At 46.7% G+C, this 24,374-nt stretch overlaps 3 protein-coding genes across 11 annotated transcripts in view; all 3 read right to left on the bottom strand.

Moving 5' to 3' along the window:
• Positions 1-10,493, bottom strand: part of LOC105488096 (zinc finger protein 419) — a 34,190-nt gene extending 23,697 nt beyond the window's left edge. For 6 of the 7 annotated variants that reach the window (XM_024794849.2, XM_011751857.3, XM_071088090.1 and 3 more), the window contains exons 1-2: positions 10,369-10,449; positions 7,466-7,506 (exon numbers count right to left, since the gene is read on the bottom strand). Coding sequence is in view for 1 of the 7 variants with exons in the window: in XM_024794856.2 (XP_024650624.2) it covers positions 10,443-10,457 (15 nt within the window). In the remaining 6 variants the exon portion in view is untranslated. Of the gene's footprint in view, positions 1-7,465; positions 7,507-10,368 lie in introns of all 7 variants that reach the window. The other variant, XM_024794856.2, reaches the window with a different exon arrangement.
• Positions 281-10,565, bottom strand: LOC105488094 (zinc finger protein 749). 2 transcript variants are annotated; one of them, XM_011751845.3, is made up of 4 exons: positions 10,443-10,565; positions 7,466-7,506; positions 4,109-4,235; positions 281-2,520 (listed from the first exon to the last, which is right to left on the bottom strand). In XM_011751845.3, exons 2-4 carry the CDS (start codon positions 7,499-7,501, stop codon positions 542-544), a joined length of 2,142 nt encoding a protein of 713 aa, XP_011750147.2. In that variant the 5' UTR covers positions 7,502-7,506; positions 10,443-10,565; the 3' UTR covers positions 281-541. The 2 variants fall into 2 exon arrangements, with proteins under 2 accessions (XP_011750147.2, XP_011750146.2); XM_011751844.3 differs by having other exon boundaries at positions 10,369-10,501.
• On the bottom strand, positions 7,613-24,078 carry LOC105488093 (zinc finger protein 17). Of its 2 annotated transcripts, none has more exons than XM_071088089.1 (5): positions 23,829-24,078; positions 21,908-21,948; positions 18,151-18,277; positions 10,369-16,560; positions 7,613-7,967 (listed from the first exon to the last, which is right to left on the bottom strand). In XM_071088089.1, the coding sequence occupies exons 2-4, from the start codon at positions 21,920-21,922 to the stop codon at positions 14,714-14,716; spliced, it is 1,989 nt and encodes a 662-aa protein (XP_070944190.1). In that variant the 5' UTR covers positions 21,923-21,948; positions 23,829-24,078; the 3' UTR covers positions 7,613-7,967; positions 10,369-14,713. The 2 variants fall into 2 exon arrangements, with proteins under 2 accessions (XP_070944190.1, XP_011750142.1); XM_011751840.3 differs by having other exon boundaries at positions 10,443-16,560.
• Between the last annotated feature and the right edge of the window lie 296 nt (positions 24,079-24,374).

The raw sequence follows: 24,374 nt of genomic DNA, 5'->3' as shown, positions 1-24,374 counted from the left end.
GTTAAATATGGGTTAAGATGATAGATTTTAAGTTACCTATAATTTGCTACAATTTATTTTATTATTTATTTTTTTTTTAAGAGTGTCTCACCCTGTCACCCAGGCTGGAGTGCAATGGAACAATCTCAGCTCACTGCAACCTCTGCCTCCTGGATTCAAGTGATTCTCCCTGCCTCAGCCTCCTGAGTAGCACCTGAGTAGCTCAGCCTCCTGAGGGATTACAGGCACCCGCCACCATGCCCGGCTAATTTTTGTATTTTTAGTAGAGATGGGTGCTTCCCCATGTTGGCCAGGCTGGTCTCAAACTCCTGACCTCAGGTGATCCGTCCACCTCTGCCTCCCAAAGTGCTGGGATTACAGGCGTGAGCCACACGTCTGACCATAATGTTTTTAACGTAGTTCCCAGCAGGAAATCCTCGCAGATTTCTGTCTGAACTCTTTCAACATTAGATTTACATATACTAATAGGTTCTTCCTCTGATGTGAACTTTTTCATGCTGAATGAGGTGACGATTTTGGTGACTTTCCTGCATTCACTGCCCTAAGCCCTTTCTCCAGTGTGAATTCTCTGATGTTTAATGAGGCTGGAATTGTATTTAAACACTTTGCTGCATTCACCACACTCATGAGACCTTTCTCCAGTGTGAATTTTTTGGCACTGACCATTATTACATTTGTTGCTGAAGTCTTTTCCACATTCCCTTAACTTAAAAGGACTTTCTCCAGTGTGAGACTGCTGATGTGTAATAAGGCTCGATTTAATCCTAAACAATTCCCCACATTTATTGCACTCATGAGGCTTCTCCCCATTGCAAACTTTATGATGTTTAATGAATGTAGAGCAGTATCTAAGAAACTTCCCACAGTTGCTGCACTCATAAGGCTTTTCTCCCGTATGAACTCTCTGATGAATAATGAGTTTGTTGCTATCTCTAAAAAATTTCCCACATTCACTACACTCGTAAGGTCTTTCTCCAGTGTGAACTTTCTGATGTCTATTCAGTGTACAACGATATCTAAAGAATTTCCCACATTTGCTGCATTTATAAGGCTTTTCTCCAGTGTGAATTCTCTGATGAATAACAAGTTTGTCGCTGTCCAAAAAGAATTTCCCACATTTGCTGCATTCATAAGGCCGTTCTCCAGTATGGATTTTCTGGTGACCATCAAGATAAGCCTGTGTAAGGAAGGCCTTCCCACATTCACTACACCCATAAGGCCTTGGCCTGATGTCAATCCTCTCGTGTTGAATGAGGTCATACCTTTTTGAAAATGCTTCAGTGTGGATTTTCTGGTGCTGAACTAGGTGGGACTTTCTAACAAAGGCCTTCCCACATTGAGTGCACTCATAAGGCCGTTCTCCAGTGTGAATTTTCAGGTGCTGAACAACATTATGTTTGAGGCTAAAGGCTTTCCCACATTCATTACACTTATAAGGCTTTTTGCCAGTATGAACTCTCTGGTGTATATTGAGTGTGGAGCGGTGACTAAAGAATTTTCCACATATGCTGCATTCAAAAGGCCTTTCTCCTGTATGAACTCTCTGATGTCTACCAAGTGTGGAGCTGTCCATAAACAATTTCCCACATTTGCTACACTCGTAATGCCTCTCCCCAGTGTGAACTTTCTGATGTCTAATGAGTTTAGAGTTATACATAAAAAATTTCCCACACTTGTTGCATTCGTAGGGCTGTTCTCCAGTATGGATTTTCTGGTGACCAACCAGATGAGCCTGTGTAAGGAAAGCCTTCCCACATTGGGTGCATTCATAAGGTGTTGGTCTACTGCGAATCTCCTGATGTTCAATGGGGTCAGACCTTTTTGAAAGAAAGCCTTCAGTGTGAATTTTCTGGCGCTGAACTAGGTTGGACTTTCTAATAAAGGTCTTTCCATATTCAGTGCCCTCATAAGGCCTTTCTCCAGCATGATTTTGCTGATATTTAATAAGGTTGGAGTTGTACCTAAACAATTCCTCACATTCACTGAACTCATAAGGCCTCTCCCCATTATGGGTTTTTTGGTGCTCAAACAGCCTGTGTTGGTGGCAAAAGTCTTTCCCACCTTGGCTGGAGTTGAAATCATTCTGTTTACCTTGAAAGTTTTCCCCATCCTGAGTATCCCTGTATAGCTTCCGCCCACTGTTCAAGACATGTTGCTGGAGAAGGTCTGAGCTGGCAGTAAAATCCCTGCCACCCTGTGTGCATGTGAAGTTCCTCTCTCCCCCGTGAGCACTGCAGTTCACAAATGAAGGCCTCCACTCATCACTTCTGGTGAGCTTCTCTCTAGCCTGCTCCTTTTGCTGCAGGTCATGCTCTGCTGCACATGTGTCCAGCCCTTGCTCAGGGTGTGTTCCGTCGTGCTCAGCCAGGTGCAGAACATCCTTCAGAAGTGAGCTACATGTCTTGCAGGGCTGGGCCTTCAGGGTGGGCAAAGCTGGCTTTGGAGCTGTGACCTGTAACACTCTTACAGAAACACATTGCTTGGAAAGTACCTCCTCATCCTTGGCTCCATGCCAACAACCTATAAGAACAGAAATGCTGGTGAAGTGCATGTGAACTCTGGAGGGAGGAGGCAGCCCCATCACAAATGTCCGTGAGACACACCCACAAATGAGGGCACAGGATTGGTCACAGGCAAGGAAATAAGGCCAGTGAGAAGAAGGCCCACTGTTCCGAGGTGGGCCTGTCAAGTGTGTGTAGTGGGGGAACCCTGGTGGTAAGGACACAAGGGAGAAGTACCAAGCAGGGAGGGCAGGCGGGGTCTCCAACTCGCTTCTCTACAAATGGCTTTCAACGGGCCATGACTGTTGTGTCCAGATCCAGAGAGATCTGATTGTGTGAGAGCGAGTATTCATGGACTACTGAAGGATACATGCAGACCTCACAACACCTAAAGTACAGGTCATACATTAGACAGCACTGCAAAGGGAGTGGTGGCAGAGAATGGTGGAGAGATGCAGGCTGGATAGGAGGGGTCAGAGGTGGAAGCCAGGGGTTGGAAGTCAGAGTAAAAATAACAACAGGGAAGAAAAAGAAGAGTGAGGGGTGGCCGGTGGCCCTGCATCAAACAATAGTGGTCACAAGGAAGTTCTCAATGTGATCTGAACCTAGCCCTGATATCACATCCTTTCCCAGCTTTCACCCACCAGGGCCAAGTCCTTCTGAGTGTCTCTTGCCATTAATAGAGGACTATCCACTCCGCCAGGCACCCAGAGACCTCCCCCTTGCTCAAGGTGAGCAACTATCTAGCTGCGGCATAAATCAAGCTAGGGGAAAGGCAGGGAAAGGGAGGGGCAGCATGTACACAGAGCAATAAACGCAGGACACGCTGCATTCTAAAGTTACCAGAACATACAGCAGAGTCCTGCAGAAATAACTTCACAATCCTCACAAGTGGTGACCAGGGAGGTACCTGAAATTCCTAGCACAGACACTGTCTCCAAGTATGTCAGCAAGGGGAACAGGGAAACCCTTGGATGGAGGTTTCATGCATCTGGACAGAGTAATCAAATCAGGGACAGGCACCACCATTAGGGTATCTTAAAGAAACCTGGGCTGGGCGCGATGGCTCACGCCTGTAATCCCAGAACTTTGGGAGGCCGAGGCGGGCGGATCACCTGAGGTAGGGAGTTCGAGACCAGCCTGACCAACATGGAGAAACCCCGTCTCTACTAAAAATACAAAATTAGCTGGGCGTGGTGGCGCATGCCTGTAATCCCAGCTACTCGGGAGGCTGAGGCAGGAGAATCGCTTGAACTTGGGAGGCAGAGGTTGCGGTGAGCCGAGATCATGCCATTGCACTTCAGCCTGGGCAACAAGAGTGAAACTCCGTCTCAAAAACAAAAACAAAAACAAAAAAAACCCTCAAGATTTCTGACTTCCGAGCCTTATCGTGTAAAGTTTCAGAGCAACAGAAGCTGGGGCTGCCTAAGGGGAGGTAGTACAGTATATACAGCCCAGCTCTGGCTGCCTCATCACATTTGCCAGGAAACCAGGAGAGGACAGGACATAGCACCCACAATCTGGTGTGAGAAACACAGAGTTGTCATGGAAAAGAGCAAAAAAACAGCACCCAGCACAAGACACCAGAGTAGGTATGAAGGCCTTACCTACTGATGACAAAAGTGCAAAGTTCTCCAACATCACATTGCTGTGCAGTTGTCTCTGAGCATCATTAAGGATCCCCCATTCCTCCCGGGAGAAATATATGGCCACATCCTCAAAGACCATACACTCCTGCCAAAATTATGACACTTCAGTCTGTGAACAACTTCTTCTTCTGTGTTTCCTTAGATCTGTATTTATCTACTTAAAATCTGAGAATTGGAGGGCCAAACTAACAGCCAATGTTTTTATATTTCCCTTGCAATCCAGATCCCATATGCTGAACCACTATCTAATGCTCATACATGATTACTTCTCCTGTCCTAATCAACACAAGCCCTGTCACCACACAATAAAGGATAATCTCTAAGCCCTAAGGCTGCCAGACTTATGCAAACCACCAAGTTTGAAGCTCCTCATCCCGCCTTGCATGTCTTTCCTGCCAAAACCCCAATACGGTCTCTGATGTATGCTTTCCCTTCAGTCATGCCTCTGCCTCCTGACCAAATCTAGCATTTCCTGTGGCCTGGTGCAGCATGGCATTCCCCCTGCACTAAGGAAATGAAAGTAATAAAAATTATTTCAATGCCATTAGCCTCTCTGTCATCACTCACTCTTCCAAAAATTAAAATCCAGTGGGCCAATCACTGATACACTTTCCTCTCCAGAATCTTCAGTGCTTCCCCAATACCCACACATATCCATCCCCTGCTTAGCCTCCACCCATTTCCCAAGGAGGAAGAGACTCCACATCCTGGTAGCATCTGCACTTCTCTCACCCCCACTGCTACTGATTGCTGAGTCCAGCACAGCTCAGAGATGGGTGGGGAGAAAGCAAAAGCATCATCAAAGCCTAGCCCAGGGCGCCTATCTTCTTCTTCTTTTTTTTTTGAGAGGGAGTCTCGCTCTGTCGCCCAGGCTGGAGTGCAGTGGCTCACTGCAACCTCCCAGGTTCAAGCAATTCTCCTGCCTCAGCCTCCTGAGTAGCTGGGATTACAGGCACCTGCCACCACTCCTGGCTAATTTTTGTATTTTCAGTAGAGACGGGGTTTCACCATGTTGGGCAGGCTGGTCTCAAACTCCTGACCTCGTGATCTACCCACCTTGGTCTCCCAAAGTGCTGGGATTACAGACGTGAGCCACTGCGCCTGGCCAGCCCTACCTTCTTTTATCACCCCGTTTCCTTGGGGTCTCCAGATCTTGCCTCCCAGACACCCAAACTTAGACTCACTCTTCTCCCTTATGTGCCCATTGCCAGGGCTGGGGCCATGCATTCACGCTCCTCCTCACCTTCACATCTCGCTTTGGACAGTACATCTCTCATGTATCTAACTCCTCCACTCTTGCAATACTAACAGCAGCCCTGGCCCAACCAGGAGCATTTCCATGGCCTCTCAAGATGCCATTCTGTACATGGAGTCCTGCAGTGCACCAGAACCTATTTGCCTCTGGGCTGCCCAGAATGTAACGTTCCTAGTGCCTGGGGCAGCACCAAGCACTGTTCTGAAGGTCTCCCTTCCCAGTCCCATTTCCTGGTTTAACCTCAGCCCCCTAAACCCAAGTGACAACCTCACAGTTCTTGTATACCTCCTCTGAGTTCCAGATCTTGGCTGTCTCCCTCTTTTGCACTGTACATGCTGTCCCATAAGCAGTCACAACCTTCTCTATCCCCGTAATCCTAATCCAAAGCCCAGATACACTGACCTCCCCAATGCTATCCCCACCGCAGGCCTAGCAATGCTCCTTGCTGATCGCATCTTCCCCTAAAGTAGTCTCACAGTTTGCATGAAACTACCCAGGTCCAAGCAAGACTTGCCACAAAACCCTGGTGAGTTTGTGGAGATGCCTCACCATCCACCTCATGACTCTCCCCTCAAAAGCCCTTCCTTATACTCCACAGGCCGCCCCCAACATAACACACAAACATACACGCATACCTTCAGTCGATCCACTCTTATCTGTCTTTGTGATACCCACCAACACCATCCAGGTGCCCAATGGAGACACCCAGTCCTCAGTCTGTTCCTTCTCCTTCCTTCCCACTAACACCATTGCTTCCTAAGTCTGACCTAGTTTCACAACAGTTCAGCTATCATGTAGTGGATGTCTCCATCCTGAACACCTCCACTGAACTCCATTCCTGTGTGTACAACTGCCAGCCTGACACCTCCACTCAAAGTCTCTGAAACATTTTTTGTGTATTTTTGTTTTTGTTTTGGCTTCGATTTTTGTTTTTGTTTTGGCTTGGTTTTTTGAAGACAGGGTCTTACTCTGTTGCTCAGGCTGGAGTGCAGGGCACAATCATGGCTCATCGCAGCCTTTACTTCCCAGGCTCAGGTGACCCTCCTGCCTCAGCATGCCGATTAGCTGAGACCACAGACAGACGCCACCACACCCAGCTATTTATTATTATTTGTAGAGACAGGGTCTCCCTATGTTGCCCAGGCTGACCTCAAGCGATCTTCCACCTCTGCCTCCCTAAGTGCTGGGATTACAGGTGTGATCCACCATGCCTGGCCACTGGAACATTTTTTACTTGGCCAAAACTTGGTTCCTCATATGCTCTACTACATAAACACTCCCCCTACTACTGAACTTACTACATCTTAGTTGCTGGAACATCCATCCTTCCAAACAAGGCCAAAACTGTGGGGCCATTCCTGACCCCCTCTGCCATCTCAGCTCCCAAGCTTCCTTGCTCTCTACATTATAAAATACAGGCAGCTCTAGATCAAACACATACAGAAGCCCCCCACTCCTCCCACCTCCACCACCGCCACTCTCGTTCAGTCGCCAACAACCTCCACCTGGACTGTTGCTGGACCAATCACCCAGGTATCTGTGGCTCCATCCTCACCCCCACATGGTCTTCCATTCTGCAGGCAGAGGGAGCCACTAAAATCTGGGTCAGGTCACCTCTTTTTCCCCCTGCTCAAACTTTCCCCAGTTACCATCACCCTCAGATGAAAAGCCCAGAGCCTTAGACTGCCGTTCCATGCTGATCCCTGCATGCCCCAACCTCCTACCCTGCTGCCATACTCTATCACGACCAGATGGAACATGAATTTTCAGTTCACTAAACATCCCAGCTAAGTCTCACCAGTAAGCATTTGAACTTTCTATATCCTGTGCCTGAATGCCCTGCCACATCTTAGACCATTAGTTGTCGGAACCAGGACCACTCTATAACCAGGGGCTGAGTTCTGACCCCTGGTTGTGGTGGAACCACAGTCTTCAGACCCAAGGAAGGGAAAAACATGAAGTTTCAGGACACCACCTTTCCCTATATCAGCATGCCTAAAATATTGGAGAGATAAGTGGTGGGGGACTGGGGGAGAGAGCCTGAGAAACCATTGACTTACCTGTGCAGGGTCCTTATGCATTGCTGCCACTGCCATGGACCCTGTGGGAAGATGTGACAGACTTGTACAGTTACTACTTGAGACCATCATTACGAGACTGAATGAAGGGGGACGAATGTAGAAATGAAAACTTAAGACAAAAGAAACTGTTTTAAAGAAGGCGAACCGAGGAAGAAGAGAGCTCCCTGCTTCTAGTGAGCAAAGGCAGCCCCTGAGCTTCCACAGCCCTCCGCATTTATTGGATAGAATGAAAAGGAGGAGGAGGTAACGACTGGTCAGCCGCTTAATTGATCACAAGTTCACATTGTTAACAGGCTTCAATTATGCCTAATCACAAGAAATTCACTTGTGCCTGGGTTGTGACTACCTTCAGCATTCCTTCTGGGGAGCAGACGCAGTTTGTCAGTTTGCCAACATCCTGCTTTCATGAGAAACAGTTTGCTGTTTACTCACATAGCCTCCAGTGGTATACTCAGTTGATCACAACCCTCATTCTTTTGGCCTGTAACAAGGAAGAGGCAAGCCATGAGTATCAGGACAGTATTGCAGCATCCTACAGGCTGAGCTGTACAACCATCTCTGCCCTGTACTGGAGCAAAGTAATCTGAAGTTACAGCAAGTCCTAAGTTCAGTGCTGCCTCTTAGCAGCTCTGTGTCTTTGGACAAGGACTGAACCTCTCTAAACCTCAGTGCCCTTATGTGTAAAATGGAGATTAAAAGGGTTCCCACTTCATAGGGCTCATACTGACAAGAAGCATAAGTAGTACACACTATGTATAAGCATTACTTTCTATAGGATTAATGGTTTTGTACATGTTTTCAGCACAAATGAAGTAGAAGGGTTTCAAAATTTTGAGTATTTTTCCCACTTTTTTTTTTTTTCTTGAGACAGGGCCTTGCCCTGTTGCCCAGGCTACAGTGCAATGACACAATCTCGGCTCACTGGTCCGCCTCCCAGGTTCAAACGATTCTCCTGCCTCAGCCTCCCGAGCAGCTGGGATTATAGGCTCCCACCACCACGCCCGGGTAATTTTTGTATTTTTAGTAGAGACGGGGTTTCATCATGTTGGCCAGGCTGGTCTCAAACTCCTGTCCTCATGATCTGCCCGCCTTCGTTTCCCAAAGTGCTGGGATTACAGGTGTGAGACACTGTGCCCAGCCCCCACTTCTTAATGTTTTAAGGAAATGTGATATATAAAAAGATTTGTACTATAAGCAGAGTTACAGGTAAATTAACATTCTAACAATAAATATTTTACTACGTTTAAATTATTGATTACATCTATCTCCAATTGCCTATGTGTACATATTTAGAAGGATATTGGCTGAGAAACAAACAAAAATAGCCAGAGCTGTCTGACCTACACAAAATGTATCAGGCTCAGAGAGGCAAGAATATGAGATGTCAGTCACATCCCTGAACCGATGCCTGAGAACAACTGTTTACAGACATTTTGTTCCTAACTAGCTGTCTCACCTATTATCTTCGTGTTTCTGTAATCTATAATATAAAGAACAACGTATAGCCAATAAAAACTTACGTTACTTTAACATAAGTTATTGGTAAACAACTCAGAAACTGCTCCTTTTTTCCTTAAAAAAAAAAAGTCACTGCTGCTAATTGAAGTGTATATTCAGGACAACTTGAATCTAGGGTCTCAGATGGCTATTATCAACATGTGAACTCTCTTTAAACTAGATTCTGACTTGCTTGGTTATTTAAGATTGATACAGTTCATTAGTGTTTAAGTCAATTACCTGTTTTTACATCCCTAAGTTACTGAGTTGCAGGATGGGGCTGAGCAATCAATCAGTTACTGGTCCGTTCAGCAAACAGGTCTGCCTGCCATATAATTCAGTAAAGGGAGCTTGCTGGAGGCCCTTAACTGTGGTGGAGGATATGAGAAAGCCCTGCCTAGTTTTGGACCCACTTGCTTCATGGCCTTATCGTGTTCCCCAAAGAGTGGCCCTCAGGGCTGGCTGAGTTAGAAGGGTGGAGTGACTACAATATCTCATGCCTCAGTCTCTGGAGTCCAGGGCAACTCCTTATCCATCCAGGCCTCTTTTTCAACAGAAACAGACCAAACTCTTAGCCCGTATCTGCTCCCTTCTGCAGGGAGTATCAGAGATGTCCTCCCTACCATGGTCTTTCCTCCAAATCTGAGCCCTCCCCTCCCTCAGCCCATACTAAAAAACAATGTTAGGATTCTTCCTTCTCAATCTGATCCACAGGCCAGCTTCTCAAGTGCACAACTTCTAACTCATTTAAAGCTCCAGGCCAGCTACCTTCCTTGACCTTTAGAAATTACGTCCACCTACCCATGTGATGTCACCCAAAATCCAACCCAGGATCTTCTGTCTGAAACTTGCTCCTTAAGCTGATATCTTTAATTCCATTCTTTCAGATTTTTCAGGCCAAAACAAAACCTACGGAAGACACCCTTCACTACCGACTTTCCTTCACAGCTGTTTGATGCAGCAGGAAATCCTCTGAGATCCATCCAGAATCTCATCACATCTCCCCTCTACTGCAACTCCTCTGGCCCAGCCCTACCATAACTCAAAGGGGTCTCCTCGGCGGTCCCCCTGCCCCCGTTCAACATCCTGTTTTCCCCAACTTTAAACTTTCTAACTTTGGGCGTGACCCTCCCATTCGTCCTCCCTGAACAGCCCTCTAAGGCTTTCTGCGGCTCCACCGCCCTTCCAGGGGAGACTCCGCCTCATCCTCTGCTCCTTGGAGACAAAGACGCTCGGGCTCCCCAGTGCCTCCCGTTCTGCAGTGCCTCCAAGCCCCAGAGACGTGTCGGTCTCCGAGGGGAGCTCCCCCGACTCATTGCACGGCAGACCCAGTCCCGGGCACCCCACACAAGAACGCCCCTCTCTTAGAGACACAAGGGCCTAACCTGCAGGGCCCCTCCTTGGGACTTCAGCACTGGGAGGAGGGGTTGGGCGAGGCGGCCTGGGACGCTGCACGCACCTCGGTCAGGTTCATCGGCGCGGCCTCCTCCGGTCCAGCCAGGGAAGAGCGGGGCGGGAACGGCGGTCACCTGGACGCTGACGGAGGCAGGGGTGCCTGCAGCCGACTCAGCCGATCCGCACTTTAGCCTCTGTGTAGAAGGAACACCGCTTCTCGCGTTTTTCTGCTCTGTCACCTCAGTCCCGACCCAGAGCTCTGGGACTCCCTAAATCAGTAAACGGATCTCTAGGCAGCCATGCTAACGTAACCATGAGGGCGCCGCCGGAAGTCCCGCCCATACAACTGAGACCTCATTAGTCCTCTCTCTGCTAAACCGATGGCTACAGTCGCGGCCAGTGCCCTCGCAGTGTCTTCTGGGTAGTGTAGTTCCCACGCTGCTGCCTGCCCCGCCTCATAATGTAGAGCGCGCTGACCTTACAGAAAAAAGCTGGAGGCCCCTGGAGGAGCGCTGAGAAATGCAGTTCCGGGGCTCTTAAGGACGTGGAGGGGCTTTGCTGACTCTTAAACTGCAAGTAACCAGATTTTACCAGAGGGCAGTCTAAGAAATATTTCAGAGACCTGTCGTTTCAGATTGTATTAATCCCAGCCACCAGGGAGGCTGAAGCAGGAGAATTGCTTGAACCTGGGAGGCGGAGGTTGCAGTGAGCCGAGATCGTGCCATTGCACTCCAGCCTGGGCAAAAAGAGCGAAACTCCGTCTCAAAAAAAGAAAAAAAAAAAAAAAAAAGAGATGAGATGATGACCACACAGCCCACAGTGGCAAACCATTAACATCAATTTGTGAGGACGAAATTCATCTTGTTCATGACCTAATTGAAGAAGACTGATGATTAACAGCACAAACAATAACTGACACCACAGATATCTGTATTGGTTCAGCTTACACAATTCTGACTGAAAAATTAAAGTTGTGCAAACTTTCCACTCAATGGGTGCCAAAGCCACTGAATCCAGATCAGCTGCAGACAAGAGCAGAACCTTCAATGTAAATGTTCAGCAAGTAGGATCAAGATGAAGCATTTCTTTGAAGAACTGTACAGATGAAACATGACTTTATTATTATTTGACATGGAGTTTCACTCTTGTTGCCCAGGCTGGAGTGCAATGGCGTGATCTCGGCTCACTGCCACCTCTGCCTCCTGGGTTCAAGCAATTCTCCTGCCTCAGCCTCCCCAGTAGCTGGGATTACAGGCATGCGCCACCACGCCCGGATAATTTTTGTATTTTTTAGTAGAGAAGGGGGTTTCTCCATGTTGGTCAGGCTGGCCTCAAACTCCTGAGCTCAGGTGATCTGCCCAACTCGGCCTCCCAAAGTGCTGGGATTACAGACGTGAGCCACTGCGCCCACTATAAGATTGTTTTGAGAAAGTTAGCTAAAGATTTAGCAGAAAACCCCTGGGAAAGCTTCACCAGAAGTCCTTCACTAGCATGCTCCTGCTCATTCCTCTCATCAAATAACTGCAACTTTATGAAAATTCTGATGTAAAATCCTAAGGCATCCACCTTACAGTCCTGATTTGGCTCCTTCTGACTTCTTGTTTCCTACTTTTAAAAAATCTTTAAAGGGCACCCATTTTTCTTTAGTTAATATTTAAAAAGATTGCATACACAAGGTTAAATTCCCAGGAACCTCACTTCTTTAGGGATAGACTAAATGCCTGGTATTATCATTTATAAAATTGTCTTGAACTTGATGGAGCTTCTGTTGAGAAATAAAACTTATGTTTTCTTTTTGTTATCTTTTACTTTCAAGTTTCCACAAACTTTCTGAAGTCCCCACATATACTAAAAAACTCCTACATTTCAACAAAACCAAATAACCCTAGAGAAGTAAAACAAAAACAAAAACAAAAACTCAACCCAGTAGTAAAGCTACTACTTAAAATTAATAAAGTTAAAAACGATGCAACTGCTATAAAAAGAGTCCTCAAAAAAATTAAAATAGAATTAACATAGGATGGGAACACTGTGAGGAAGAAATTTTAAAAATAAAAATATTTTTAAGATGAACATAGGGGGCCAGGTGAGTGGATCATGAGGTCAAGATTGAGACCATACTGGCCAACATAGTGAAACCCCGTCTCTACTAAAAATACAAAAATTATCTGGGTGTGGTGGTACGTGCTTGTAGTCCCAGCTACTTGGGAGGCTGAGGTAGGAGGACTGCTTGAACCCGAGAGGCAGAGGTTGCAGTGAGCTGAGATCACGCCACTGTACTCCAGCCCGGTGACAGAGTGAGACTCAGTCTCAAAAAAAAACAAAACAAAACATAGGAAGCACCAATTCTACTTGAGTAAATCCTCAAAAGGAATTTAAAGCACAGCCTCAAAGAAACATTTGTACACTCATGCTCATCTGCTATTAACAACAGCTGAGTGGAAACAACCCAAATGTCCACTAATGAAAGGAAAAGTGGCACATACATATATAATCATGCACTACACTTTTGAGTTAACAATGGGCCACATGCATGACAGTGGTCCCATAAAATTGCAATGAAGCTGAAAAATGCTTATTGCCTAATGACATGACAGCAGTGGTAAGGCAATATATTAATCGCATGTTCATGGTGATTCTGGTACAAACAAACCTATTGTGCTGCCAGTCATATGGAAGTATAATATATGCAATAATGTACAGTATATAATAATAAATGAGTTACTAGCTTATGTTCTTAGTATACCACACTTTTTATCATTAGGTATTCTCCAACAGTAGAGTATATATGGAGTTGTGTGTATGTATATAAATATACAGGTGTATATACACACAAATACAAACTGTAACACAGCCTCGGGCAGGTCCTTCAGGAGGTATTCCAGAAAAAGGTATTGTTATTTCAGATGATAGCTCCATGTGTGTCACTGCCCCAGAAGACTTTCTGGAAGAGGATGTGAAGGTGGAAGACAATGACATTATCCTGATCCTGTCCTGGCCTAGACGAATGTGTGTATCTTAGTTTTTAACAAAAAAAAGTTTAAGAAGTTAGGATATAAAAAAATTTTTGTACAGTTGTACAATGTTTTAAGCAAAACATTATTACAAAAGTCAAAAAGTCTTTAAAAATACAAGCTTATAAAGTAAAAAATGGTCAGCTAAGGTTAATATATTAAAAAAAAAATTCTATAAATTTTATTTTGTCCAGTCGGGCACAGTGGCTCATGCCTGTAATCCCAGCACTTTGGGAGGCCAAAGCAAGTGGCTCACTTGAGGTCAGGAGTTTGAGACCAGTCTGGCCAACATTGTAAGACCCCATTCTCTACTAAAAATACAAAAATTAGCGGGGCATGGTGGTGGCGCATGCCTGTAATCCCAGATACTTGGGAAGCTGAGGCAGAATTGCTTGAACCAGGAGGTGAAGGTTGCAGGAAGCCAAGATAGCCCCACCGCACTCCAGCCTGGGTAACAGAGCACGATTCTGTCTCAAAAATAAAAATAAAAATGTAGTGTTGTCTAAGCATACAGTGTCTATAAAGTCTACAGCATAGTAACAACCTAGGCCTTCACATTCACTCACCACTCACTGACTCACCTAGAGCAACTTTCAGTACTGTAAGCTCCATTCACAGTAAGTTCTCTGTATGTCTATCATTTTTTCTTTTATACTGTATTTTTACTGTAGCTTTTGTTTAGATATACTTAAAAAGAATTACCACGTGTTCCAACAGCCTACAGTATTCAGCACAGTAATATGCTGTACAAGTTTGTAGCAAGGTGCTATAGGATATACCATATAGCCTAGGCATTGATAAACCCACTCCCCCTCCAAAAAAAGAAAGAAAATCACCTAATAACACTTTTCTCAGGACACTTCCCCTTTGTTAAGCAACACATGACTGTAACAGAATTTTATTCAGCCTTTAAAAAGGATGGAAATTCTAATGGATTAGAACATGAAACCTTAAAAATATAACATTAAGCAAAATAAGCCACAAAATAATCCACAAGACCAAAACTTAAGTTTTCTTATATGAGGTACCCAGACTAGTAAAATTCATAGAGAGTGGTGCTTGTCAAGAAGCTGGGTGGACTGGGGAATAAGGTTTTAAAAGGTATAGACTTAGTTTCATAAATTGAAAAGACTTCTAGATATTCATTGCACAATATGAATGACTAACAGTACTAAACTATACACTTTAACATGGTTATGATGTTAGATTTTATGTTATCTGTATTCTACAAGAATACTTTTTTAAAAACATAGGTCCCAGTGTTAAATCAGAGTAGATTTCTGTGTGAAGTCTTTCCATGTCTGCTTTATATACACATTCTTTATCTGGTGTGAACTTTCTGGTGCTGAATGAGATGAGAATTTTGGTTAAAGACTCTCCCACATTCACTACACTGATAAGGTCTCTCTCCAGTGTGAATTCTCCGATGTTTAATGAGGCTGGAGTTGTATCTAAAGACTTTCCCACATTCACTGCATTCATAAGGCTTTTCTCCAGTATGAACTCTCTGATGACTAATGAGCGTGGAGCTGTCCATAAAAAATTTCCCACATTTGCTGCATTTATAAGTTCTTTCCCTAGTGTGAACTTTCTGGTGCCGAATGAGGTGGGAATTTTGGCTGAAAACTCTCCCACACTCAGCGCACTCAAAAGACCTTTCTCCAAAGTGATTTCTCCGATGTCTAATATGATTTGAGTTGTGCCTAAAGAATTTCCCACATTCACTACACTCATAAGGCCTTTCACCAGTGTGAATTCTCTGATGTGTATCAAGTGTGGAGCGACACCTAAAGGATTTTCCACAAATGCTGCATTCAAAAGGTCTTTCTCCAGTGTGAACTCTCTGATGACTCTTCAGTGTACAGCTGTCCACAAAGAATTTGCCACATTCACTGCATTCATAAGGCCTCTCTCCAGAGTGAACTCTCTGATGTCTATTCAGTGTGAAGCAATACCTAAAGAATTTCCCACATTCGCTGCATTCATAAGGCTTTTCTCCAGTGTGAACTCTCTGATGAATAATGAGTGTGGAAGTGTCCATAAAGAATTTCCCACATTCACTACACTCATAAGGCTTTTCTCCAGTGTGAACTTTCTGATGTCTAATGAGTGTGGAACGGTATCTAAAGAATTTCCCACATTCGTTGCATTCATAAGGTTTTTCTCCAGTATGAACTCTCTGGTGAATAATGAGTGTGCAGCTGTCCATAAAGAATTTCCCACATTCACAGCAATAAAAAGGCCTTTCTCCAGTATGAACTTTCTGATGTCTAATGAGTGCCGAACTGTACATAAAGTATTTCCCACATTCATTGCATCCATAAGGCCGTTCTCCAGTATGAATTTTCTGGTGACCAACAAGGTGAGCCTGTGTAAGGAAAGTCTTCCCACATTCACTACACAGATAAGGCCTTGGCCTGGTGTGAATTCTCTGGTGCTGAAGTAGGTGAGACTTTCTAAGGAAAGCTTTCCCACATTCACTGCACTCATAAGGCCTTTCTCCAGTGTGAATTTTCTGGTGTTGAACAACATTATATTTGAGGCTGAAGGCTTTTCCACATTCACTACACTTATAAGGCCTTTCTCCAGTATGATTTCGCTGATGTTTAATAAGGTCGGAGTTGTACCTAAAAAATTTGCCACATTCACTGCACTCATAAGGCCTTTCCTCTGTGTGGATTTTCTGGTGCTCAAACAGCATACGCTGGTGGCAAAAGTCTTTTCCACATTGGCTGCAGCTGTAATCATTCTGTCCACTTTGAAAGGCCTCCACACCACGAGTGTCTCTGTGTGGCTTCCACCCACTGGGAAGAGCCTGTTGTTGAAGATCTGAATCACCAGTAAAATCCTTGCCACCGTGCATGCATGTGAAGTTCCTCTTTGCCAGGTGAACACTGTCATTCACAAACGAAGGCCTCCCTTCATCACTTCTGGTGAGCTTCTCTCTAACATGCTCCTTTTGGTGCAGGTAAAGCTCAGCTGTACACTTGGGGTGTGTTCTGTCATGCTCAGCCAGGTGCAGGATGTCCTTCAGAAGTGAGCTACATGTCTCACAGGGCTGGGCCTTCTGGGTGCACAAAGCTGGCTTTAGAGTTGTGACCTGTGACACTCCTACAGAAACACACTGCTTGGAAGGTGCCTCCTCATCCTTGGCTCCATGCCAACAACCTAAGAACAGAAATGCTGATGAAGTGCATGTTGACTTTGGAGGGAGGAGGCAGCCCCCGAACAAATGTCTGTCAGACCAACTCACAAATAAGACCACGGGATTGGTGAAAGGCATGGGACACTAAAGCCAGTGAGAGGAAAGCCTTCTGGGCAGAACCAGGCCTGACAGAAACCCGTAACGAAAGTCCTGATGATGGGGAACAACATAGGGAGTGGCACAGTGCAGAGCACAGAGGCGGAGTCCCCAAGTTACTCCTCAGTAAATAGCTTTCAACAGGCCATAGCTGCTGGTGAACAATGTGTAGAAGGCTGTGTCCAGACCCAGAGAGATCTGATGTGACAGTAGAGCTGGTGTTCAGGGACGACTGAAGTATACATCCAGAACTCACAACACCTTAAGTACAGGTCACATGTTGGAGGACACTACAAAGGGAACAGAAGGGAACAGGTGGCTGGGTGCGGTGGCTCACACCTATAATCCAGAACTTTGGGAGGCCAAGGAGGGCGGATCAGCTGAGGTCGGGGCTTTGAGACCAGCCTGACCAACATGGAGAAACACCATCTCTACTAAAAATACAAAATTAGCCAGGTGTGGTGGCACATGCCTGCAATCCCAGCTATTCAAGATGCTGAGGCAGGAGAATCGCTTGAACCCGGGAGGTGGAGGTGGTAGTGAGTCAAGATCACGTGTGCCATTGCACTCCAGCCTGGGCAACAAGAGCGAAACTCCATCTCAAAAAAAAAAAAAAAAGGGAACAGGTGAGAGGTGGAGGCCAAAGAGGTAGGGTCAGAGGTGGGAGCCAGAAGATGAAAGTCAAAAAAGAAATCACAATAGGGAAGAAAAGAGAGACATGCGGTGTGGCCACTGGCAGAGGCATCAAACTGGATTGATTCCCAGTGTGATGTGAACCCAGCCCTGTCATCACACCCCTTCTGAGCTCCCACTCACCAGGGCCAAGTCCTTTTGAGCATCTCTTGTCATCAATGGAGTAACGTCCACTCTGTCAGGCACCCACAGACCTCTACCTTGCTGAAGGTAAGCAACTATCTAGGTGTGGCGTTAGCCAAGCTAGGGGAAGGACAGGGAAAGGGAGGGGACAGCATGTACACAGAGCAATAAGCCCATGACATGCTGCATTCTAAAGTTACCAGAACTTCTAGTGGAAAGTCCTGCAGAAATAAGCCCACAGTCCTCACAAGCAGTGACCAGGTAGGTCCCTGAAATTCCTGACATGGGGTATCCCCCAGGTATGTCGGCAAGCAGAATGGAGAAAGCCTTGCACAGAGGAAAGTGTCATGCATTTGGACAGAGTAAACTAACCAGGAACAGGCAAGGTCATCAGGATATTCTTGAGAAATCTGAAGACTTCTGACTTTTGAGCCTCATAAGGCTTCACAGTGACAAGAGCTAAGCTTCTTAAGGAAAACTGATACAGGTCACACAGCCCAGCTGTGGCTGCCACAACACATATGCCAGGAAACTAGGAGAGGATGCAGCATCCATGATCTGGTGTGAGACAGAGCTGCCAAGGAAAAAAGTGAAAAAACATTGCTCAGCACAAGACACTGACGTAGGTGTCAGGGCCTTACCTACTGATGACAAAAGTGCAAAGTTCTCCAGCATCACATCGCTGTGCAGGTGTCTCTGAACGCCATTAAGAATCCCCCACTCCTCCTGGGAAAAATGTATGGCCACGTCCTCAAAAACCATACAATCCTGCCAAAATTATGACAGTTTAGTCCACGAGCAACTTTTTTTTTTTGAGATGGAGTCTCGCTGTGTCGCCAGGCTGGAGTGCAGTGGTGCGATCTTGGCTCACTGCAAGCTCTGACTCCCGGGTTCAAGCAATTCTCCTGCCTCAGCCTCCTGAGTAGCTGGGATTACAGGCACACGCCACCATACCTGGCTAATTTTTCTATTTTTAGTAGAGATGGGGTTTCACCATGTTGTTCAGGCTGGTCTAGAATTCCTGACCTCGTGATGTGTCTGCCTCGGCCTCCCAAAGTGCTGGGATTACAGGCATGAGCCACCATGCCCGGCCCACGAGCAACTTCTTATTCTGTTTCCTTAGATCTGTATTTATCTACTTGAAATCTAAGAATCAGAGGACCAAAATAACAACCAGCATTTTAACATTTCTCTTATAATTCAGATCCCATAGTCTGAATTGCTTCCTATCTAACAATCACACATGATTATTTCTCCTGCCCTAAATCAACACAAGGCTTGTACCACAAAAGGAGGGATAGTCCCTATACCCAAGGCTGCCAAAATCATGCAAACCACCCAGTCTTAAGCTCTTTGCTCTCCCCTGCATGCCTTTCCAGTCAAAACCCCAATAAAGCCTCTGATGTATGCTCTCCCTTCAATTGTGCATCTGCCACCTGACCAAATCCGCAATTTCCTCTGTGGCTTTAGGCTGTGTGGCATGCCCCCTTCACTCAGGAAATGAAAGGAATAAAAATCATTTCATCCAGATATGATTTCTCACCAATCGAAGAAAAAAATTATTCCAGTGTCATTGGCTTTTCTCTAATCACTCACTCTTGTTCATAGATTGAACAAGATTGTATCCTCTGGGTACAATCACTGATATACTTCCCTCTCCAAGACCTTCAGTGCTCCTCACCACATCCACACACATCCATCCCCTGCTCAGCCTCCACCCACTTCTCAAGGACGAAGACACACTAGGTCTTCGTGGCACCTGTACCTGCTCTCCTCTCATTGCCACTGATCACTGACTCCAGCATAGAACAAAGATGAGTGGGGAGAGACTGAAAAGCGCCATCAAAACACAGCACATGGCCGGGCACGGTGGCTCATGTCTGTAATCCCAGGACTTTGGGAGGCCGAGGCAGGTGGATCATGAGGTCAGGAGTTCAAGATCAGTCTGGCCAAGATGGTGAAACCCCGTCTCTACTAAAAACACAAAAATTAGCCAGGCATGGTGGCAGGTACCTGTAATCCCAGCTACTCAGGAGGTTGAGGCAGAAGAATTGCTTGAACCTGGGAGGCAGAGGTTGCAGTGAGCCGAGATCGCACCACTGCACTCCAGCCTGGGTGACAGAGCTAGACTCCATCTCAAAAAACAAAACAAAACAAAACACTTGGCACATGGGGGCCTACCTTTCTTTTGTCACTCAATTTCCCTAGAGTCACCCAGATCTTGCCTCTCAGATAACCAAACTTGGACTCACCCTCCTCCCTTAAGTGCCCAGTGCCAGAGGTGGAACCATCTATTCATGCTCTTCTACTCACACTTTGGATGGCACCTTCCACATGTATCCAACACCTCCACCCTTCCAACACTAACAACCACCACAGCCCAACCGGGATTATTTCCATGGCCTGCTACCATGCCACTCTGCACATGAAATCCTGCAGTGCATGACAAATGCAACCAGAATCCTATTTGTCCCTGGACTGACCAGAATGCAATGTTTAGGAAACATTGCTTTGAAGGTCTCTGAACCCAGTCCTGTTTCTTGCTTTGACCTCGGCTTTCCAAACCCACATATTCTTGCACACCTCCTTTGATTTCCAGATCTTGGCTGTCTCCCACTTCTACATGTATATGCTGTCCCACAAGCAGTCACGACTTTCTCTATCCCCCAGCTCTAATCCAAAGCCCAGATACACCGACCTCCCCAATGCCATTCCCACCCCAGGCCTAGCAATGCTTCTAGCTGATCCCATCTTCTGCCAAAATAGTCTCAGAGTTCACAAGAAACTACCCAGGTACAACCAAGACTTGCCACAAAACCCTGCTGAGTCCATAACAGGGTAATAAGCCCCTCCCAGACCTCACTACCATCTCACCTCTTTTGTGGAGACGCCTCACCATCCATCTTACACGCCCTCTCCCGCTCAAAAGCCTCTTATTTTCCAAAGGCCGTCCCCAACATAAACACAAATACACACACACGTATCCTCAGTCCATCTACTCCCTCATCTGTCTTTGTGATGCCCAGCAACACTACCAAGGTGCCCAATAGAAAGATCCAGTCCTCAGCCTCTTCCTTCCCCTTCCTTCTCCCTGACAGCATCGCCTCCAGAATCTAAAGATGTTTCTTCCTAAATCTGACCCATAGATTTACCATGGTGTACACACCAGCTATCATGTAGTAGATGTCTCCATCCTGAACACCTCCAATGAACTCCATTTCTGTGTGTTCCTGGCACCTCTACATGAGTTTCTGGAACATTTTTGACTTGGCCCAAACCTGGTTCTTCATATGCTCTATTAAACTCCCCCTACTACAAAATTTACCACATCTTAGTTGCTGGAACATCCAATCTTCTCAACAAGGCCAAAACTATGGGGCCATTCCCGATTCCCTCTTGCATCCTACCTCCCCAGCTTCCTTGCTCTGTACATCAAAAAATGTGAGCTGCTCTAGATCAAAACCTACAGAAGCCACCCACCCCTTCCACCTCCACAGCCACCACTCGTGTCCAGCCACCACTAACCTCCACTGGACTGTGGCAGGAATTATCACCCAGGTATCCTTTGTTCTTCCCTAACCCTCACTCTGTCCTCCATTCTGCAGGCAGAGGAAGCGTCTTAGAATCTAGGCCAAATGACCTATTTTTTCTTTCTCAAAACTTCCCTAGCTACTAACCCCCTCAGATTAAAGACCTAGAACCACCGAGCACAGTGGCTCACACCTGCAATCCCAGCACTTTGGGAGGCTGAGGCAGGCAGATTGCTTGAGGCCAGGAGTTCGAGACCAGCCTGGCCAACAGGGTGAAACCCTGTCTCTACTAAAAATACAAAAATTAGCCGGGTGTGTTGGCTCATGCCTGCAATCCCAGCTACTTGGAAGGCTGAGGCAGGAGAATTGCTTGAACCCAGGAGATGGAGGTTGTAGTGAGCCGAGATTGCGCCACTGCACTCCAGTCTGGCGACAGAGCGAGACTCTGTCTCAAAAACAAAACAAAACAAAAAACAAAACCTAGACAACCTCAGGCTGCCATTCTATGCCTGATCCCTGCATGCCCCGACCTCCTGCCCTGCTGCTGTGCTCCTTATCCTTGCCAGCTAGAACATTAAGCTACAGTTCTCTAAGCATCCCATCTAAGTCTCACCACCAAGCATTTGAACATTCTGGATCCTGTGTTTGAGATGTCCTGCCAAATCTCAAACCATCAGTTGTGAGAACTAGAACCACTCTATATAACCAGGGACTGAGTTTGGAACCCAGGTCTGGTGAAACTACAGGCTCTCCTTGGACCCAAGGGAGAAAGAAGAAAAGGTGAACAGTCTCAGGATAACACCATTCCCTATATCAGCATGCTGAAACCATCTGGGATGGGTGAAAGCTGGAAACACTCTCCACTCACCTGTCCAGCATCCATAAGCACTGCTGCCACTGCTATGAACCCTGTGGGAAGAGGCAGGCCATGAGGATTAAGACAGCATTGCAGCATCCTACAGGCTGACTGTATAACCACCTCTGGCCCTGCAACTAGAGCAAAGTTATCTCAGGCTACACAGTAAGTCCTCAGGGTTCACAGTCTTGACGAGGATTGAACTTCCTTGAGTCTCAGTGCCCTTATGTGTAAAATAGAGATTAAAAGGACTGCCAACTAATAGGGCTTATATTGGCACCAAACATAAGTAGTACACACTATGTATCAGCAATTTCTTTCTACTGGATTAAATATTTTGTACAAGTTTTCAGCACAAATGACATGGAAGGGTTTTGAAATTTTGGGTGTGTATTTTTCCCACTTCTTACAGTGTTAAGCAAATGTGATACATAAAACTTTCCACTGCAAGCAAATAGAAAAATTAACATTCAGCCGGGTGCGGTGGCTCACGCCTGTAATCCCAGCACTTTGGGAGGCCAAGGTGGGTGGATCACGAGGTCAAGAGATCAAGACCATCCTGGCCAACCATGCTGAAATCCTGTCTACTAAAAATACAAAAATTAGCTGGCATGGTGGCGTATGCCTGTAATCCCAGTTACTCGGGAGACTGAGGTAGGAGAATCGCTTGAACTTGGGAGGCAGAGGCTGCAGTGAGCCGAGACCGCGCCACAGCACTCCAGCCTGGCGACAGAGCGAGACTCCGTCTCAAAAAAATAAAAAAAGAAAAAACGAAAAAAGAAAAATTAACATTCAACAACTATTAAGTGAATAAATTTAACTATTGGTTACATTCATTTCTAACTGCCGACCTATGTGTACATATTTAGAAGGATATTGGTTCATTAGTGGTTAAAGAAATGTTTTATACATTCATAAATAAATAAGTTGTAGGGAGAGGATAAGCAAGCAGGTCAGTTCCTAGTCCCATCAGCAACCAGGCCTGCCTGCTACAAATTCAGTTGCTGGAAGATCGCTGGAGGCCCTTGACTAGATGTGAGAAAGCCCTACCCACGTCTGGACCCAATCTCCCCACTAGTCTGGATGACCTTCCTACTGTTCCACAGAGTGGGCCTGGGGGTCTGCTGGGTCTGCAGGTGCCGAAATCTAAACCACCTCACACCTCAGTCTCCAGCCTAGGCCAGTTCTTTAACCCATTCAGAACTCCGTTTTTGCAGACACGGCCCAGAATCCTTCCTATGACAAGTTTGCACCTGTCTAAAGGGAGTGTCAGGCTTATGGACCCAACCATGACCTGCCTTCCAAAACTCAGTCCTCCAAAAATGCAACTTGTAATCCTCTCTGAAACCTGCTCCTTAAGCCGATTTCTCCAACTCCATTCTATCAGATTTTCAGGCCAAAACAAAACCCATGGAATAGACTCTTCACTACCGTCACTGCTATATTTGATGCACCAGGAAATCCTGTCGACTGTCTCTCTGAGATCCACCCAGAATCTCATCACACTTCCCCTCTACTGCAACTCCTCTGGCCCATCCCTACCATAACTCAAGGGGTCTCCTCAGCGGTCCCCTTGTCCTACTTTAACATCCTGTTTTCCCCAACTTTAAACGTCTACCTCCGGGCATAACCCTTCCTGCACAGCCTGCTATGGCTTTCAGCAGCTCCGCGGCCCTCCCAGGCGAGACTCCGCCTCACTCTCAGCTCCGTGGAGACAAAGACGCTCGGGCTCCCCGGTGCCGCCCGCTCTGCAGCCTCGCAAGGGCAGGTCCCTGACAGGAGCTCCCCCGCCTCACAGCACCGCGGACACCGGTACCCCACACGAGAACGCCCCTCTCTTTGGGACACAGGGGCCTGACCTGCAGGGCCCCTCCTCGGGGCTTCGGCACTCGGAGGAGGGGTCTGGCGGGGCGCCCTGGGACGCGGCACCCACCTCAGTCAGGTTCATCGGCGCGGCCTCCGCTAGTACAGCCAGGGAAGAGAGGGGCGGGAGCGGCGGTGACCTGGACGCTGTCGAAGGCACCGACGCCTACAACCGACTCAGTCGAGCCTCACTCTAGCCTCTGTACAGCGGGGAAACCTTTTCTCGCGTCTTTCCGCTCTTTCACCTCAGTCTCGACTCAGCCTGAGGGTGAACAGATCCCCACTCAACCATATTGACAACACCCTGGGGCGTTGCAGGAAGTCCCGCCCACACGCAGTACGAACCCACGTAGACGCCTCTCTGCTAGGCCTTCATTGGCTACACTCGCTGCTTGTGTCCGCCGCTGTGTCTTTTGGGTAGTGTAGTTCCCACGCCGCTGCCTGCCCCGCCTGTGAACCTAGGTAACTCGCGTTCAGGATGAAAGCCAGGAGGATCCTCCAGAGGTGTTGAGAAATGCAGTTACGGGGCTCCAAGGGCGTGGAGGGCTTCACTGGCTTTTAAACGGCAAGCATCCAGATTTTCCCGGAAGGCAGTCTAGAACAAGTCAGAGAAATG

Source organism: Macaca nemestrina, chromosome 20 (assembly GCF_043159975.1).
Source record: "Macaca nemestrina isolate mMacNem1 chromosome 20, mMacNem.hap1, whole genome shotgun sequence".
Taxonomy (NCBI): Eukaryota; Metazoa; Chordata; class Mammalia; order Primates; family Cercopithecidae; genus Macaca; species Macaca nemestrina.
The sequence above is the reverse complement of the archived record's forward strand: the minus strand, read 5'-3'. Positions and strand labels throughout refer to the sequence as shown.

What these genes read in the sequence shown, in the direction of transcription:
- LOC105488094 (XM_011751845.3), bottom strand. Translation starts at nt 7,501, where the DNA reads ATGGCAGTGGCAGCAATGCATAAGGACCCTGCACAG. An exon ending in TGCATAAGGACCCTGCACAG is followed by an intron (nt 4,236 to 7,465) that starts GTAAGTCAATGG and finishes TAATTTTGGCAG; the next exon opens with GAGTGTATGGTCTTTGAGGA. An exon ending in TGCACTTTTGTCATCAGTAG is followed by an intron (nt 2,521 to 4,108) that starts GTAAGGCCTTCA and finishes CTGTTCTTATAG; the next exon opens with GTTGTTGGCATGGAGCCAAG.
- LOC105488093 (XM_071088089.1), bottom strand. An exon ending in TGCACTTTTGTCATCAGTAG is followed by an intron (nt 16,561 to 18,150) that starts GTAAGGCCCTGA and finishes TTCTGTTCTTAG; the next exon opens with GTTGTTGGCATGGAGCCAAG.